We start from the raw sequence: 19,246 nt of genomic DNA on the forward strand, positions 1-19,246 counted from the left end.
GCGGGCCGCCACAAATAAATGAATGTGTGGGAAACACAGCACATACTAAATCGTTCTAACCACGTTTATTGTAAAAAAAAAAAAATAGACAATGTACTTGGCAGAAGAAACATTAAGAGACATACTACTGTTAAAATATGTTTATCTACATCCATTTTAGTTTGAAAAGGTGTTTTTGTCATAAGGCAAAATAAGTGACCAATTCACTTCCCAGGAACAAGCATTTAATCTTGCTAGCAATTAGCACGCTAGCTTGCGTCTCCAGTAAATGTGTAGCATCACAAGTCCTTGTGTTTTTCAAAGTGCGGTTTACAATCACGGTTTACATTCAAAACAGTATTAGTAAGAAACTGTTCTGCAGTCCCTTTTTTGTGCAAAATAACAGATTTAACGAAATTAAAACTTATATGAGCAAACTTCCCTGCTTAAACGTACCACTGGGGCTAGAATAATGTTTCGCCCCAGTTCAGCAAATGGCAGCTAAACCAACAAAACTTGAAGCGCAATTGATGCCAAAAACAGGAACTATTGATTAAAAAAAAGTCACACAGATCAAACGTTTGGCTAATCTGCTAAAAACATGCGGCTGACGAGTGACTTGAACATGTGTATTCTTTTCAATCGCTTTAAAAGACGGAATGAAGAACAGTACAGAGACGGTGTTAAATGTAACTGAATACTAATGTTACCTCAAAACCACCAAGTCTTGAAAATAAAAATACACCAAACAAGCATAAGAATTGTTGTCCAAAGGCACGTCTAGGACTATACCATGAATTGATTTACGTGGACAAGTTGAAAAACTTATTCGGGTGTTACCTTTTAGTGGTCAATGGTACGGAATATGTACTGTACTGTGCAATCTACTAATAAAAGTTTCAATCAATCAATTAAAGCAGTCTCACAGACAGAGAAATTAGATAATTCATATGTGTAGCTATGACCCGGGTGGACAGTCGAAACTAAAAATATATTTGTTTTTTTATTATTTATTTAAATACGGTATAAAACAGGGCTACAAAGATCAAACTATTAAATCTATTTAAATTTATTAAATCAAAGAAAAACTGTTGATTTATATTTTGTTGCTTTGATTAATTATTCAATGACTAACTTTTTTTTTTTTTAAATAGAATAAAAATACAGACAGCATGGAGTGCTCGGAAATTTAAATATGCGAATATAACTTATTTATCGGACTATAAGGTGCACTTAAAATCCTTTAATTTTCTCAAAATCCGACAGTGCGCCTGATAACCTTATGTACGTGTTAATTCTAGTTGTGCTTACCGACCTCGCAGTCATTTTATTTGGTAGATGGCGTAGTAAGTGTGACCAGTAGATGGCAGTCACACATAAGAGATCATGTGGACTGTAAATTAAATATCTAATGGACCACAATGGAAACAAGTCTTTTGGCTTTTTGTGCCATCCATTTGCCTTTTTAAAGCATTACATGGATTCAATTCTTTAAGCTGTCAATAAACTCCTCAATCAATCAAAAACTGCAAGTAACGCCCCCTGTTCAATAAATGACGCTAGAAGCAGAGGTTAGCAAGCAAGCCCAAAACAGTGATGTTTCATTGAGGATATAGAACAGGGGTCACCAACCTTTTTGAAAGCAAGAGCTACTTCTTGGGTAGTGATTAATGGGAAGGGCTACCAGTTTGATACACACTTAAATAAATTGCCAGAAATAGCCAATTTGCTCAATTTACCTTTAACTCTATGTTATTATTAATAATTAATGATATTTACACTGTTAATGAACAGGTAGGTAGTATTTCCTGCTTGGCATTGCTGCCTGTCGCACCTCCTCCAGTGCCCACGGGTCAGCTGCAGGGTCATCAGCCAGGAACCACCATTCACCAACGTTTCACTCCTTTAATCCTGGAACGTCTCCTGGTGGCGGAGCAGTGACAGGGACGTCTCCCTGTCACCCCCTGCAGCTGATAGCTGTTACCCCCTGCGGCTGTTATCGGGGTTAGTTGTTCTTTCCCCAGCTCCTGTCCTTCCTCCTCAGCCAGAGCCAAAAGCTGCCTTTCTCGGCCTCCTCTGCCAGATCTTTTATGGCCTTTCTCAGCTTTCTTCCAGTCACTCCTACGTCCCTCAAAAGGCGTGTGGTTGACAGCCCCACGTAGCCTCGGCAGCCAACTTCTACTGGGTAGATGGTTGTCTTCCAGCCAGCCTCCCGGCACTCAGCAGCCAGCTCCGAGTACTTGGCCTTCTTGCGCTCAAAGGCGGCCTCGATCCCCTCCTCCGATGGTACGGTCAGCTCAATAAGGTGCACCACTCTTGCCTTGCTGGACCACACTACAATATCCGGGCGGAGAGATGTAGTGGTGATCTCCGTGGGGAACCGGAGCTGCCTATTGAGGTCAACCCTCATGTCCCACTCCTGGTCTGGGGAAAAGGGCCTTGCTGCTGTCTCTCTTGGCCTGATGTATCTTTGACCCCCCCCTTCCGTGACAAAGCTGGTATGGTTCTCTGCTGGTGGTGATTCTTTGCTGCCCTGTCGACACCCCTCCAGCACCTCCGCTAGTTTCCTCAGGACCTGGTCGTGGCGCCATCTATAGCGCCCCTGAGAGAGTGCGGTCTTGCAGCCCGACAAGATGTGCTGGAGGCTTGCGTTGGGAGCATTGCAGAGTGAGCAGCATTCCTCGTTCCCGAACCATTGGTGAAGGTTACGAGGACAGGGAAGCGTGTCGCAGGTTGAACGAATAAGGAAGCTGATCCTTGCCTGTGGAATCTTCCACAGGTCGGACCAGCTGATGTTCCGGTTGACCACTCCCTCCCAGGTTGTCCACCTTCCTTGTCGGCCCTGCGACACGGCCTTGATCTTATAGCGCTCTTCCTCCATCCTCGTCACCTCCGCCACCACCATCTCCTTCCTCTCCTTGCGGTTGGCCTTAGACCAGAACCGAGGCGCTTCTCCCCATCCTAGCCCTGCTCTTCCTGCCTGGACTCTGCCCATGAGCTCTTGGTGATGCAGCCTACTGACAGCTCGGTCAACCTCAGTTTGGGCTTTCCACTTTCGGCCAGTGGGAACCTTGGCATTGGCGTTCCTTACTGACTGGTCAGTGGACTCTCTTAGTTCGAGGACCAGCCTGGACTTCTCCTGCATATAGCCCAGACTGATAGACTGCAGTGGCAGCTGCAGTGCGTTCTTCCCAAAGAGGCCCGTTTCTGAAAGGCACCGTGGTAGTCCCAGCCACTTTCTGATGAATGAGTTGGCTTTTCCATCCATCTTACTCACGGCAGATGAGGGGATCTCGCTCATTTTCAGAGGCCACATCACCCTCCTGTAGAGTATGAACTGGTAGCACCAGACCTTGTACTTTCCAGGGAGTTGGCTCTGGTCGATCCTTGCCAGGCCGTCCGTGAGTTGTTTCATGACAGTCCTCCCCATCTGTTTATCGGACAGCTCTGCAGTGTACTGCCTCCCCAGGCTTTTGATGGGTTGCTCAGACAGGAGGGGGATTTTCTCTCCCCCGACGACAAAGATGGTGTTGTCGTTTCTGACTCCCCTTCTGAGTGACAGGCTACGGGATTTGGAGGGTTTGATCTTCATTCTGGCCCATGATGTCAACTCATCCACCCTTTTCAGCAGTCGAGATGTACATGCTGCTGTCTGAAGGAGGCTGGTGACATCGTCCATATAGCTCCTCAATGGGGGTAACCTCTGACCAGATGGTGTTTTGATTCCTCCAACCATTTGCCTTGCTCCGATGAGGATTATCTCAAAGGCTGCCACGAACAAGATTGGAGAAATGGCACACCCCATTGCAATTCCCACTTCTAGATGCTGCCACCCGGTGGTGAAGTCCTGGAGGGCAAAGCACATCTGCAGATCGCTGAAGTAAAGCGCTACCAGGTTCTTGATGCAGGGTGGCATGTGGAAGAACTCCAAGGCGTAGTTGATCAGCTGGTGTGGGACCGATCCGTACGCGTTGGCGAGATCGAGCCAGATGACATGCAGGTCGGTCTTCTCCCGCTTGGCCTTCTGGATCTGGTCCCAGATCATCGTAGAGTGCTCTACGCATCCTGGGAAACCTGGAACTCCTGCTTTCTGGCAGTTGGTGTCGATGTAGCAATTCTCTAGCAGGTAGGTGGTCATCCTTCTGGCCAGCACTGAGAAGAAGATTTTTCCTTCTACGTTCAGCAGGGCGATGTTTCTGAATTGGCCGATATTTTTGGAGTTTTCTTCCTTCGGGATGAATACCGCTACAGCCCTTTGCCACTCCGCTGGAATGAGTTGCTTTTTCCAGGCAGTTCTCATTAGATACCAGAGCAGTTCAAGTACCTTGGGGCAGTTCTTATAGAGCTTGTAGGGAACTCCATTGGGGCCTGGTGCTGATGAGGACCTTGCCTTCTTCACGGTTTGCCTAACTTCGCTGAGCTTGGGGGGCATGATGTTAAATTCAGCTGTCGGTGGCGCAGGCCGGGGCACGTACCCTGGTGTTCCTAATGGGACGTTTATTAGCGGATCACTGTACTGCCTTTTGACGTGCTGTTCCATTTGCTCCCTGGTGGTTTCGAGCTTCCCGGACTTTTTCTCCTCCAGCAGTTGTCTGGCGTGCTTGAAGGGATCCTTGAAGAAGCTGGCTCGCTCTTTCTGCTTCCGTTTGCTACGCTTGCGGATGCGTTCAGCTCTGCGGAGCCTGGATAGCCTTTGCCTGACCTCCTCCCACAGGACTTTCAGACCTTCTTTCTCTGGCTGGGTTGCCTTCCTCCAGTTCTTGCGGAGTTGTCGGCGTCTTCGCACAAGCTCGGCGATCTCCTTTTCCCTCCTCCCCATTTCCCTTGGGGCAGTCCTCTGCTTGGAGATAATTTCACCAAACCTGTCTTTGCAGGTCTGGTATATAATGTCCCCAAACAGGTTAAGCTTAGCTTCGGCACCTCCATGCAACCTTTCCTCCAGGATCTTGGTCAGGTCTGTATCCAAAGTACGCCATGCCTCTGCTTCATTTGCCTTTGGCCATTTGAGCTTGTTCCTTCTTGCTGGTTTCTTGGTCTCTGCTTGTGGCTCTGTTCTGTGTGAGATGGTAGAGATTGGGTCTTGGTGCTCACGTGGGGGCTCATCCTCCACCGAGGGGCTTTCTTCCTCTGTGCCATCTGTGCTTTCAGCAACATTGGGTCCGTTAGCACTGTGGTTTTCTACCTGGCTTCTGGTCCCTCTTGTCTCACCCGCTGCCGCGGTGCAAGGTTGCTGTTGGCCTCTCTGACCACACTTTGCTTTCCCCTGGTGGATTCGCAGTCCCCTGTACGTGGTCACCTTTTCCCATCCGCAAGCACACTTTCGGAGGATCTTCTCCTCATTAACTGGAGTTCTGATGTTCTCGTTATCCGTTTCCGTTGCCATCGTCGTTACCGTGTGGTCCGTCATGTTAGGCCCATCTTTCATCCCGCCTCTCGGAGGGCCTGCGGGTTGTTTTTTCCTTGATTTCTTCGTAGTTAAGGTGGGTGTCCCTCTTGCGAGAGACCAGTGGGTTGGGTAACTAGCCGTCCACTCCCGGTGCGGTCTTTCCCTGCTGCCATCCAGTCTTTCCTGGCTGTCCTCCAGTCTTCCCTGGACTCCAACTGCCCTGTTCACAGTAGTCACTGGGGTTTCCAGAACTTCAGTTAATGAACAGGTAGGTAGTATTTCCTGCTTGGCATTGCTGCCTGTCGCACCTCCTCCAGTGCCCACGGGTCAGCTGCAGGGTCATCAGCCAGGAACCACCATTCACCAACGTTTCACTCCTTTAATCCTGGAACGTCTCCTGGTGGCGGAGCAGTGACAGGGACGTCTCCCTGTCACCCCCTGCAGCTGATAGCTGTTACCCCCTGCGGCTGTTATCGGGGTTAGTTGTTCTTTCCCCAGCTCCTGTCCTTCCTCCTCAGCCAGAGCCAAAAGCTGCCTTTCTCGGCCTCCTCTGCCAGATCTTTTATGGCCTTTCTCAGCTTTCTTCCAGTCACTCCTACGTCCCTCAAAAGGCGTGTGGTTGACAGCCCCACGTAGCCTCGGCAGCCAACTTCTACTGGGTAGATGGTTGTCTTCCAGCCAGCCTCCCGGCACTCAGCAGCCAGCTCCGAGTACTTGGCCTTCTTGCGCTCAAAGGCGGCCTCGATCCCCTCCTCCGATGGTACGGTCAGCTCAATAAGGTGCACCACTCTTGCCTTGCTGGACCACACTACAATATCCGGGCGGAGAGATGTAGTGGTGATCTCCGTGGGGAACCGGAGCTGCCTATTGAGGTCAACCCTCATGTCCCACTCCTGGTCTGGGGAAAAGGGCCTTGCTGCTGTCTCTCTTGGCCTGATGTATCTTTGACCCCCCCCTTCCGTGACAAAGCTGGTATGGTTCTCTGCTGGTGGTGATTCTTTGCTGCCCTGTCGACACCCCTCCAGCACCTCCGCTAGTTTCCTCAGGACCTGGTCGTGGCGCCATCTATAGCGCCCCTGAGAGAGTGCGGTCTTGCAGCCCGACAAGATGTGCTGGAGGCTTGCGTTGGGAGCATTGCAGAGTGAGCAGCATTCCTCGTTCCCGAACCATTGGTGAAGGTTACGAGGACAGGGAAGCGTGTCGCAGGTTGAACGAATAAGGAAGCTGATCCTTGCCTGTGGAATCTTCCACAGGTCGGACCAGCTGATGTTCCGGTTGACCACTCCCTCCCAGGTTGTCCACCTTCCTTGTCGGCCCTGCGACACGGCCTTGATCTTAGCGCTCTTCCTCCATCCTCGTCACCTCCGCCACCACCATCTCCTTCCTCTCCTTGCGGTTGGCCTTAGACCAGAACCGAGGCGCTTCTCCCCATCCTAGCCCTGCTCTTCCTGCCTGGACTCTGCCCATGAGCTCTTGGTGATGCAGCCTACTGACAGCTCGGTCAACCTCAGTTTGGGCTTTCCACTTTCGGCCAGTGGGAACCTTGGCATTGGCGTTCCTTACTGACTGGTCAGTGGACTCTCTTAGTTCGAGGACCAGCCTGGACTTCTCCTGCATATAGCCCAGACTGATAGACTGCAGTGGCAGCTGCAGTGCGTTCTTCCCAAAGAGGCCCGTTTCTGAAAGGCACCGTGGTAGTCCCAGCCACTTTCTGATGAATGAGTTGGCTTTTCCATCCATCTTACTCACGGCAGATGAGGGGATCTCGCTCATTTTCAGAGGCCACATCACCCTCCTGTAGAGTATGAACTGGTAGCACCAGACCTTGTACTTTCCAGGGAGTTGGCTCTGGTCGATCCTTGCCAGGCCGTCCGTGAGTTGTTTCATGACAGTCCTCCCCATCTGTTTATCGGACAGCTCTTAATTGAATGGTTTAAAAGAGGAGAAAACACGAAAAAAATGACTATTACATTTTGAAACATAGTTTATCTTCAGTTTCGACTCTTTAAAATTCAAAATTCAACCGAAAAAAAGAAGATAAAAAACTAGCTAATTTGAATATTTTTGAAAAATTTTTAAAAAAGAATTTATGGAACATCATTAGTAATTTTTTTTTATTAAGATTAATTTTAGAATTTTGATGACATGTTTTAAATAGGTTAAAATCCAATCTACACTTTGTTAGAATATATAACAAATTGGACCAAGCGATGAGGTGGCGACTTGTCCAGGGTGTACCCCGCCTTCCGCCCGATTGTAGCTGAGATAGGCTTCGGCGCCCCCGTGACCCCAAAGGGACTAAGCGGTAGAAAATGGATGGATGGATGGATGGACCAAGCTATATTTCTAACAAAGACAAATCATTATTTCTTCTAGATTTTCCAGAACCAAAATTTTAAAAGAAATTCAAAAGACTTTGAAATAAGATTTAAATTTGATTCTACAGATTTTCTGGATTTGCCAGAATATTTTTTTTGAATTTTAATCATAATAAGTTTGAAGAAATATTTCACACATATTCTTCGTCGAAAAAACAGAAGCTAAAATGAAGAATTAAATTAAAATGTATTTATTATTCTTTACAATAAAAAAAAAAATTACTTGAACATTGATTTAAATTGTCAGGAAAGAAGAGGAAGGAATTTAAAAGGTAAAAAAGTATATGTGTTTAAAAATCCTAAAATCATTTTTAAGGTTGTATTTTTTCTCTAAAATTGTCTTTCTGAAAGTTATAAGAAGCAAAGTAAAAAAATTAATGAATTTATTTAAACAAGTCTTTAAAATATTTTCTTGGATTTTCAAATTCTATTTGAGTTTTGTCTCTCTTAGAATTAAAAATGTCGAGCAAAGCGAGACCAGCTTGCTAGTAAATAAATACAATTTAAAAAATAGAGGCAGCTCACTGGTAAGTGCTGCTATTTGAGCTATTTTTAGAACAGGCCAGCGGGCTACTCGTCTGGTCCTTATGGGCTACCTGGTGCCCGCGGGCACCGCGTTGGTGACCCCTGATATAGAACATTACACTTGGCGCCTTAAAATGTGTTAAAATGTTTTAGTATGACTTTACTAAGCTACGAAGCCGCACCGCTTGATGGATTGTCAGTGCAGTCCCGATACCATAGTCAGACGTAATGTGCTTCAACATACGGTGTTATCATGGTGTTGTAGGAGTCGAAGGCCGAGGGTCAAAGGATGGCGCTAACAGTTTTAATCAAGACTTTTGTTTAAGACTTCATCTCCTCATCCTGGCTTAATGTGCAACAACAACAGCAACACACTAGAAAACGTATCTCCTGTTTCTTTAAGGCTATGTTCACACTGCAGGATCGGATGTCAAATTCAGATTTTTTTTTTGTCCAATCCGATCTTTTTGTGTAGTTGTCTACATTACAAAAAATGCGACGTCTAATGTAACACAATCTGACCTGCGTGCGGACATGATGTCACACGTGCTGCATGACAAGAAATCTGCGTTCAAAGAACTCCGGCTTATTAGTGATTCCCAGAGCCCAAAAAAAAGTCTACGGGCTATAGAGCGTTTTCTATTGGGGCTCCAATACTATGGAATGCCCTCCCGGTAAAAGTTAGAGATGCTACCTCAGTAGAAGCATTTAAGTCCCATTTTAAAACTCATTTGTATACTCTAGCCCAGTGGTCTCCAACCACCGGGCCGCACAAGCAATTTAAAAAAAAAAAAAAAAAAAAAAAAAAGGTTTTTATTTTTATTTTTTTAATGAAATCAACATAAAAAACACAATATATACATTATATATCGATATAGATCAATACAGTCTGCAGGGATACAGTCACACATGATTGTATTTATTTATGTAAAAAAATATATTTTTATTTTTTTTTAAATACACGTCCCACTGGGATGAGTTTTCCTTGCCCGTATGTGGGCTCTGTACCGAGGATGTCGTTGTGGCTTGTACAGCCCTTTGAGACACTTGTGATTTAGGGCTATATAAATAAACATTGATTGATTGATTGATTGCTTACGCAAGTAAACACGGCTTTCATTCCAGTCCGTCTCATTCCTGGCACTTTCAAGGACTTTGGGCAATTCAAGTCAACATTTTCAGAAGTGAATTGTTGCGTGTAGAAGAAGGAAGTAATGCATTTTGGCTCTCGCAAGGCTTGTGGCACATTTGCTTCCACGTCTGCTCAGAAGAAGAGACATGAGTGGTGAAACATTGACCTGGGTTCTTAAAAACATTCGCCGGTTCCCTGCTCACTTGTCAAATATTTATTTGGAAACAGACATTCCGGTCAAATGAATGCGAGCGGAGCATTCACACTGCAGTTGCATGGCATACATATCAGGGGCCGTACTTATCAAGCTTCTTAGAATTACTCCTAAGAAGTCTGCTAAGAGTTGACTTAAGAGTAAATAAATTCTTTGCTGAAAGCTGCACTTAAAAGTTAGTTATCAAGCGTCTTACTCACACTTTCAGCGAAGTGTAGGACTGAATCTTAAGTGTCACACTCAGAGCTGAATTACGACATTACTATGTGCCGTAAACGGAATTTTAGGTGACGTCATTTCTGTGTCCATAGAAATTACCAATCACGGAAGGGAATCCCTTGTCTAAGAATAAAGAAATATCTTGGAAATATTTAAGTGGACAATGGGAGTGTATATTTTGACAATAAACTACAAAATAATACAAAATAAACTAGTCCCCGCCGGCACTCACGCTACCGCTCCCTCTCTTCTATCGCCCACACACTCACTGACGTCACTCACCTCACGGCCACACACATACGCTACTGTCATAACATTTTCTTTCCAATTCATTAATTAGGCAACTAATTTGAAACTGGTGTGGGTGGCTCTATATATACTAGCCCACTGCAGACACATGCAGAAATCAACAAGGAATCGAAAAGTATTAAATCTGTGACAAAAATAATACCCGCTCTGTCTAAACGATACCGTTTGATCAGCTGCTCGTCATCAAAAAAAACAAAAACATTGTTCCGTTCCCTGAACGTTCGCGCACGTCTCTCTCGCCTCAGTGCCATCCCCTGCTGGCAACTCCTAACCACTTAAGACACCTCTGAAGGTCTCTTAAATATCGTGGAGAGTAGGAGTGATTCTTAGACTTAAGAACGCTGATAAAAAGCTTTTATTCTTAAGTTTGAGAGTAGGACTAAATTTCGCAAATTCTCAGGACTTAAGTGTAAAATGGCACTCTAAGAAGCTTGATAAGTACGGCCCCAGATTTATATCCACATATGAAACTCAGAATTGCACAGTTTACATCAGACCTGGACAAAATACGGCCCGTTATGATTTTCAATCTGGCCTGCCAGACTTTCTACATCATTTTTTTAAGACCTTTAACATCAAAACTGTATTTGCCATTATGATGTGCAGTGCTGTTTTTAAATGACCGTAACTCTTGAACTATAGAAAGTATTTCCAGTGTTTCCCACACATTAATTTATTTGTGGCGGCCCGCCACGAAAGAATTACGTCCGCCACAAATAATTTTTTATTTTATTTTATTTTATTTTATTTATTTATTTATTTTTGTCCTGTCCAGCTTCTCAGGCAAATCATATAGTTGATGTAGATGCCCATATCGGCTGTTCAGATTTACTTTACAAAAGAGAAGTGTAGGATACTTCTCTTGTTGCCTTATTTGTATTTGACTTTATTAACTGTATTTATATTAGAAACACAACATGTGTATATAACAAAGGGTGCAAAGTCTGCAGGCAGTAGGAAACACATGGTTAAGTGTAGGGAGTAAAACTGATGGCAGTCTAAAGTTCAAGATTTTTGGAGCTCTTTGTTCAGTGGATCAGATGTTTGATGAAGCTTTGTGTCTATCTACCACCACTACTATTGTTCAAATCTGTATATAAATATGTACATAAAGTGTTGTAATTATATTGCAAAATAGATGGATGGATGGATGGATGGATGGATGGATGGATGGATGGATGGATGGATGGATGGATGGATGGATGGATGGATGGATGGATGGATGGATGGATGGACGTTTAAAACAAAACTGTTATTATTAATTAGTAAGTATACATGTGTTGAGCCTTTTTAGAGAAAATCATATCATTGTAGTAAATTATGCAAATTAATCGATGATGTCATGGTGACCACGCCCATAGCCACGCCCCCGCCGCCACAGGTATCCTGGCAGTTTATGGGAAACATTGATTTCAATGGTCGGATTCTGCGCTTTTGGGTGTTATAGAAGTTATTACGGTAATCTACGTCACGGCAGCTCAGACCGGGAACATAGCAGAGTGGGCGGGGTTTGTGTGTCAGGAACAGATGCGGAAGCCGATTTTGACGTGATAATATATCATATTGTAGGTGTTTATTACACTTTGCATTCAGCTTTTGCTGTTTTTTTTACATTTGTGTTGTGTTTTGCTTGATTGTAAAAGATGCACAACTATGGAGGAGCTGGTCTGAGAAGTAAAATATGTTCATATGTTGTTAATATTCAGTGTTTTATTGTTCATAGCTAGTATTGTAAATCCCACATTCTTTATTTTAATGTACATGTCGGGTGTGCCATTCAGTAAAAAACTGTAAAATTCCATTCCGTTGTGACTTTCCCATAAGCTGCCAAGATACCTGTGGCAGTGGGGGCGTGGCTATGGGCGTGGCTATGGGCGTGGTCACCATGACATAATCGAGTAATTTGCATAATTTACTACAATGATATGATTTTCTCTAAAAGGCTCAAAAAATGTATACTTACTAATTAATAATAACAGTTTTGTTTTAAACGTCCATCCATCCATCCATTTTACAATATAATTACAACACTTTATGTACATATTTATATACAGATTTGAACAATGAGTTATTCACTGAAATATATTTATTAATTGTGGTTCTTACAAAAAATATATCTTATAAAATATAAAAGCTAAAATGTCTCTTAAAGCTCTGCCCCTTTAATTAGTGCATACTAAATAAATTTACTTTAGCCTACTACTACAACCATATTATTTACCAGCAACATAAAGTGAAACAAAGGCAGAGGTGTCCTGCCACAGTCAGTAACAAATAAACAGAAAACAGTAGTGGTCAAATACAAATAAGGCAACAAGAGAAGTATCCTACACTTCTCTTTTGTAAAGTAAATCTGAACAGCCTATATGGGCATCTACATCAACTATATGATTTGCCTGAGAAGCTGGACAGGACAATTTATTTATTAATTTTTTTAATTTGTGGCGGACGTAATTCTTTCGTGGCGGGCCGCCACAAATAAATGAATGTGTGGGAAACACTGTAGTGTTCCTGAAAAATCGGGAGCATACTGTTCAGCAGGTTTTTACAGCTAAATGTGTATATATCATTTATACACACATACACTTTGGCCCCCAACACACACTTTTCTCTCAATGTGGCTCCCGAGTCAAAATATTTGCCCAGCTCTGGTTTACATTGACATGAAAAAAATCAGATACAGATCGCATTTGGGCAAGAAAAAATCGGAATTACCGATTACCACTATTTTGTTACACATTATTAAGCATTTCTTACATATTCCTTATTTTTGCACCTTTATTTCAAATTAAGTGTGTGTGATTTCAGAATTGTGTTTACGTTGTTTTCCATGCTTGTGTTGACAATAGGGTTGTACGGTCTACCGGTATTAGTATAGTACCGTGATACTAATGAATCATATTCGGTACTATACTGCCTCTAAAAAGTACCGGTCCCCCTTCAATGGCGACAAATAAAGTAAGTTTCTTACAAGTAGCATTATCACTGGAGGACGAGGAATAGCTAAACATGCTTCACTACACACCGTAGGAGGATACAATAGCTCACTGGCGTCACAATGTAAACAAATGCCATGGGTGGATCTACACCTGACATCCACTGTAATGATACCAAGTACAGGAGCGTATCTAGTCGATACTACTATGATAACATTGATATTGTTTACTGTCACAAAATATGTTTTCCTTTTTTTTAAATTAAAATTATGTTTATAAAGTCAGTAAATATGTCCCTGGACACATGAGGACTTTGAATACGACCAATGTATGATCATGTAACTACTTAGTATCAAACCGATACCTAAATGTGTGGTATCATCCAAAACTAATGTAAAGTATCAAAGAAGAGAAGAATAAGTGATTATTACATTTTAACAGAAGTGTAGATAGAACATGTTAGAACAGAAAATAAGCAGATATTAACAGTAAATGAACAAGTGGATTAATAATTAATTTTTACAGTTTGTCCTTCATAATGTTGACAAAATAATAAGTAGATAAATGACACAATATGTTACTGCAGACTAATTAAGAGTCTTTATTTGTTTACTTACTACTAAAAGACAAGTTGTCTAGTATGTTCACTATTTTATTTAAGGACTAAATTACAACAATAAACATATGTTTCATGTGCCCTAATTTTATTTTTTGTTAAAATAAAAACAATAATGCCATTTCTTGGGGTCCCCTTTATTTAGAAAAGTACCTAAATGTATCGAAATACACTTTGGTACCGGTACCAAACTATTGGTATCGTTGACAATTGTTCTCCTTTTTGCCGTGATAGCTAATATGTATTATAATCAGAGGAAGGTTACATTTGAAATAAAAACGTTTCCAGTTAATGTATTTTTCTCCTGGTCCATATTTTCCACAGGTCATAAAAATAACAATTATCGATACTGACCGATATGTAAAAAGAACTTAGTGATACATATAGTTTTCAGCAAAAATCCTGAACTCTAACCCCTAATACTATGCATAATAAAGTTGAAATGCATGGTATTATTGAGACATGTGGAGTAATAGTTTAATCCATGATATTAATAGTTTAATCGATGATATTAATAGTTTAATCCATGATAGTAATATTGTAATCCATTATAGTAATAGTGTAATCCATGATATTAATAATTTTATCCATGATATGAATAGTTTCATCCATGATATGAATAGTGTAATCCATGCTATTAATAGTGTAATCCATGATATTAATAGTTCAATCGATGATATTAATAGTGCAATCCACGATATGAATAGTTTCATCCATGATGTGAATAATTTCATCCATTATATGAATAATTTCATCCAGGATATGAATAGTGTAATCCATGCTATTAATAGTTTAATCGATTATATTAATAGTTTAATCGATGATATTAATAGTGTATTCATGATATTAATAGTTGAATCCATGATATTAATAGTTTAATCCATATTAATAGTTTAATCCATGATATTAATAGTGTAATCCATGATATTAATAGTGTAATCCATGCAATAAATAGTTTCATCCATGCTATTAATAGTTTCATCCATGATAATAGTTTTTCATCCATGCTATTAATAGTGTAATCCATGCTATTAATAGTTTTATACATGATATTAATAGTGTAATCCATGATATTAATAGTTTCATTCATGATATTAATAGTTTATTCCATGATATTAATAGTGTAATCCATGATATTAATAGTTTCATCCATGATATTAATAGTGTAATCCATGATATTAATACTTTCATCCATGATATTAATAGTTTCATCCATATTAATAGTTTCATCCATGATATTAATAGTTTAATCCATATTAATAGTTTAATCCATGATATTAATAGTGTAATCCATATTAATAGTTTCATCCATGATATTAAATTTCATCCACGATATTAATAGTGTAATCCATGATATTAATAGTGTAATCCATGTAATTAATAGTTCCATCCATGCTATTAATAGTTTCATTCATGATATTAATAGTTTCATTCATGATATTAATAGTTTCATCCATGATATTAATGGTTTCATTCATGATATTAATAGTTTCATCCATGATAATAATAGTTTAATCCATGATATCAATAGTTTAATCCATATTAATAGTTTCATTCATGATATTAATAGTTTCATCCATGATATTAATAGTGTAATCCATGATATTAATAGTTTCACCCATGATATTAATAGTTTCATTCATGATAATAATAGTTTAATCCATGATATTAATAGTTTAATCCATATTAATAGTTTCATCCATGATATTAATAGTGTAATGCATGATATTAATAGTGTAATCCATGATATTAATAGTTTAATCCATGCTATTAATAGTGTAATCCGTGCTATTAATAGTTTCATTCATGATATTAATAGTTTCATACATGATATTAATTGTGTAATCCATGATATTAATAGTTTCACCCATGATATTAATAGTTTCATTCATGATATTAATAGTTTCATCAATGATATTGATTGTGTAATCCATGATATTAATAGTTTCACCGATGATATAAATAGTTTAATTCATGATATCAATAGTTCCACCCATGATATTGTCATCCATGATATTAAGTTTCATCCATGATATTAATAGTTTCATCCATGATATTAATAGTTTCATCCATGATATTAATAGTTTCATTCATGATAATAATAGTTTAATCCATGATATTAATAGTTTAATCCATATTAATAGTTTCATCCATGATATTAATAGTGTAATGCATGATATTAATAGTGTAATCCATGCTATTAATAGTTTACTCCATGATATTAATAGTTTCATCCATGATATTAATAGTTTACTCCATGATAATAATAGTTTCATCCATGATATTAATAATTTAATCCATGAAATGAATAGTTTCATACATGATATTAACAGTTTAATCCATGACATTAACAGTTTAATCCATGATATTAATAGTTTGATATTATCACACCTGCACACAAACACCGAGCACGTCTTTTAATAACTTAATAACAAACATATATTATACTCCCACCATTTGTCTCGTTTCAAACAAGACACATTTGTGAACAAAAGTGTCTCCAACGTGCAAAGTTATCTCCTCGTTTAACCGGGAAGTAACCTCCACGCACACCGCCGCTGTCCCGCGCTCTCTTCGCCCGAAAAGAAGCGCCATATCGCGGCTTGGCTCAGGCAGGAAGTCCGCCCTCCCTCCCCCGCCCCGGAGCGAGAAGTGACACTAGCGGCGCTTCTTACCTTGGCGATGGCTCTTTTGTACCTCATGGCGGCTTGGGCCACCAGGCTGCTCACGGTAATGTCTCCATCCCCGCACGGCACCACCACCTTCGTGCGCCCGAAGCACACGGTGACTTTCATGGCCGAATGTTTGGAAAAAGTGGAGAAGATTTAAGTCATCATGGCGTCACAAAGTGTTGTATATCCAGAGAGAGCGAGAGAGACTGGGTGGTGTCGTCCTCCTGCTGGTGACTCACTTGAGAGAAACTTCCCAGCGGGCTCCCAGCTGACGTGACGCGGCGAGGGCGTCCACATGTTGCGGCAGGCAGCAGGAATGTTTCCTCGCAGGTAGGAGACGCCGCGTCTTCACCGTAAATGGCGCCTTTTTGACAAATGGCCGCCACCTTCGCCCACCTGCCAACATTGGCAATTCAGGGACGAACACACGAAGGTCTGCTTTTTCCACCAGATTCATATAAATATTACAAGTATTTCAATTTAATCTACATGTGCTTTGTGAACTTGGAGAAGGCATTCGACCGTGTCCCTCTGGAAGTCCTGTGGGGAGTGTTTAGAGAGTATATATCAGGGGTCAGCAACCTTTTTGAAACCAAGAGCTACTTCTTGGGTACTGATTAATGCGAAGGGCTACCAGTAGGGATGATACTCGAAACCGGTTTTCCCGGTTGTTTGATAAGAAAAGAACCGAGTCCTCGGACTCGAATCCTATGAGAACCGGTACCCGTTATCGAGACCACTATAGTAAAGGAAAAGAGTTGATTCTTTATTCGAATCCCGTCCCGACCAGAAATGCTCCGTGGGACATCACAAGAAATGGCGTCACGTAGCTCAGTCATTAGGCGCAGATAACGAAAGCAGGAAAACAATGGACGGGAAAAAGCGCTCCAAGGTGTAATAAAGTTCAAAACAAAAGCTATCATCCATCGAATAACTTTACTGAGAGATTTGAGCAGGGTAAAACACATGACCAACACTTTTACGACCAACCGGAAACATAGCAACCAGGCTAGCAACGCACGTCCTTTACGGCAGCTGTCGCAACGTTCTTAAAGCAACTGCAGCACATACATATATATACAACACTGCAGCACATACATATATATACAACACATCTCCCTTTTTGAACTTTTGTTTTTCTTTCCTTATAAACGTTACAAAATCACACTGTAGATGTGTTGTCTGTCTAATTATAAATAATGCAGACGAGGCGTGTTGGCTGAGTTCTTGACGTTTACTTTCACAGCGTGGCGACATGCAACACTTTTCGGGGCTACCGCGCATGCTCGTAACTCCCGTTGCATGCTGGGTAGTGTAGTTGTTATATTCTCTCGCTCATAACATTTTTCCCCCTATAAAGAAATAATGTTAACTCAATAAAGTGTATTTCTTTTTTTAGCTTTAACTTTTCATTTTTTAGCATTGTAACCACATTTGCAAAGAACTTTTCTCTTCATAGAATTTTCTTTCAATAAAGAAATAAAGTGCAAAAATGTCAAAGCATCATAACAAACAGTTATGTTCCAATAGCAGCAGAAGTGCACTTTTTGGAGAGCTGTATTATTTTCAGTTTTGTGCCCAAGGGACTGATTTTATTTAACACTATATTATTATTTATACACCTATAGTGATCACAGAGACAGCTTGTTTTTGTGTTACTGTATATATTTGTTTCTCTGAAAAATCCCACTTAATATACTTTGGGTAACAACAGTCAATATTTATTTATTTTATTTTATTTTTTTAGGTGGGTAACAGTCAATATTTATTTATTTATTAGATTTTATTTTTTTATTATATAATAAAAGTGAGCTTTTGTTAAACCAAATATTGTGTGTTTTTTCCATATACAACAACTTATCTGGACTCGATAAAAGAATCGATAAGGAATCGGTTCGATAAGAGGATTCGATAATAGGCTCCAACTCGATAATTCCTTATCAAACATCATCCCTAGCTACCAGTTTGATACACACTTTAATAAATTGCCAGAAATAGCCAATTTGCTCAATTTACCTTTAACTCTATGTTATTATTAATAATTAATGATATTTACACTTAATTGAATGGTTTAAAAGAGGAGAAAACATGAAAAAAATGACAATTAAATTTTGAAACATAGTTTATCTTCAATTTCGACTCTTTAAAATTCAAAATTCAACCGGAAAAAAGAAGAGAAAAACTTAAAGGCCTACTGAAAGCCACTACTAGCGACCACGCAGTCTGATAGTTTATATATCAATGATGAAATCTTAACATTGAAACACATGCCAATACGGCCGGGTTAACTTATAAAGTGACATTTTAAAATTCCCGCCACACTTCCGGTTGAAAATCTCCTTTGGATATGATTTATGCGCGTGACGTCACAAAATGCACGGAAGTGTTTGGGCCCTATTGGACACAATACACAAAGCTCTGTTTTCTTCGACAAAATTCCACAGTATTCTGGACATCTGTGTTGGTGAATCTTTTGCAATTTGTTTGATGAACAATGGAGGCTGCAAAGAAGAACGTTGTAGGTGGGATCGATCGGTGTCTTAGCGGCTAAGTACAATACTTACAGCAACACAACAAGGACTACTTACTACGCCTCGCAGATGCTTGCCGCCAAACCCACGGATGAAGTCCTTTGTCGCACCGTGGATCGCTGGAACGCAGGTGAGCACGGCTGTTGATGGGAAGATGAGGGCTGGCTGGCGTAGGTGGAGCGCTAATGTTTTATCATAGTTCTGTGAGGTCCGGTTGCTAAGTTGCTAAATTAGCCTTAGCGTCGTTAGCAACAGCATTGTTAAGCCTTACCAGGCTGAGAATTTTTAACCGTGTAGTTACATGTACATGGTTTAATAGTATTTTTGGTCTTCTGTCTATCCTTCCAGT

General features: G+C 40.8%; 1 protein-coding gene across 1 annotated transcript in view; it reads right to left on the minus strand.

Annotated features, from left to right (window-relative positions):
- Positions 1-16,713, minus strand: part of LOC133629694 (partitioning defective 3 homolog) — a 799,726-nt gene extending 783,013 nt beyond the window's left edge. The window contains exon 1 of the mRNA XM_062020594.1: positions 16,370-16,713. Coding sequence (XP_061876578.1) covers positions 16,370-16,489 — 120 coding nt within the window. The 5' untranslated portion in view covers positions 16,490-16,713. The remainder of the gene's footprint in view (positions 1-16,369) is intronic.
- Positions 16,714-19,246: the final 2,533 nt, after the last annotated feature.

This window comes from Entelurus aequoreus, linkage group LG15 (assembly GCF_033978785.1).
Source record: "Entelurus aequoreus isolate RoL-2023_Sb linkage group LG15, RoL_Eaeq_v1.1, whole genome shotgun sequence".
In the NCBI taxonomy this organism is placed as follows: domain Eukaryota; kingdom Metazoa; phylum Chordata; class Actinopteri; order Syngnathiformes; family Syngnathidae; genus Entelurus; species Entelurus aequoreus.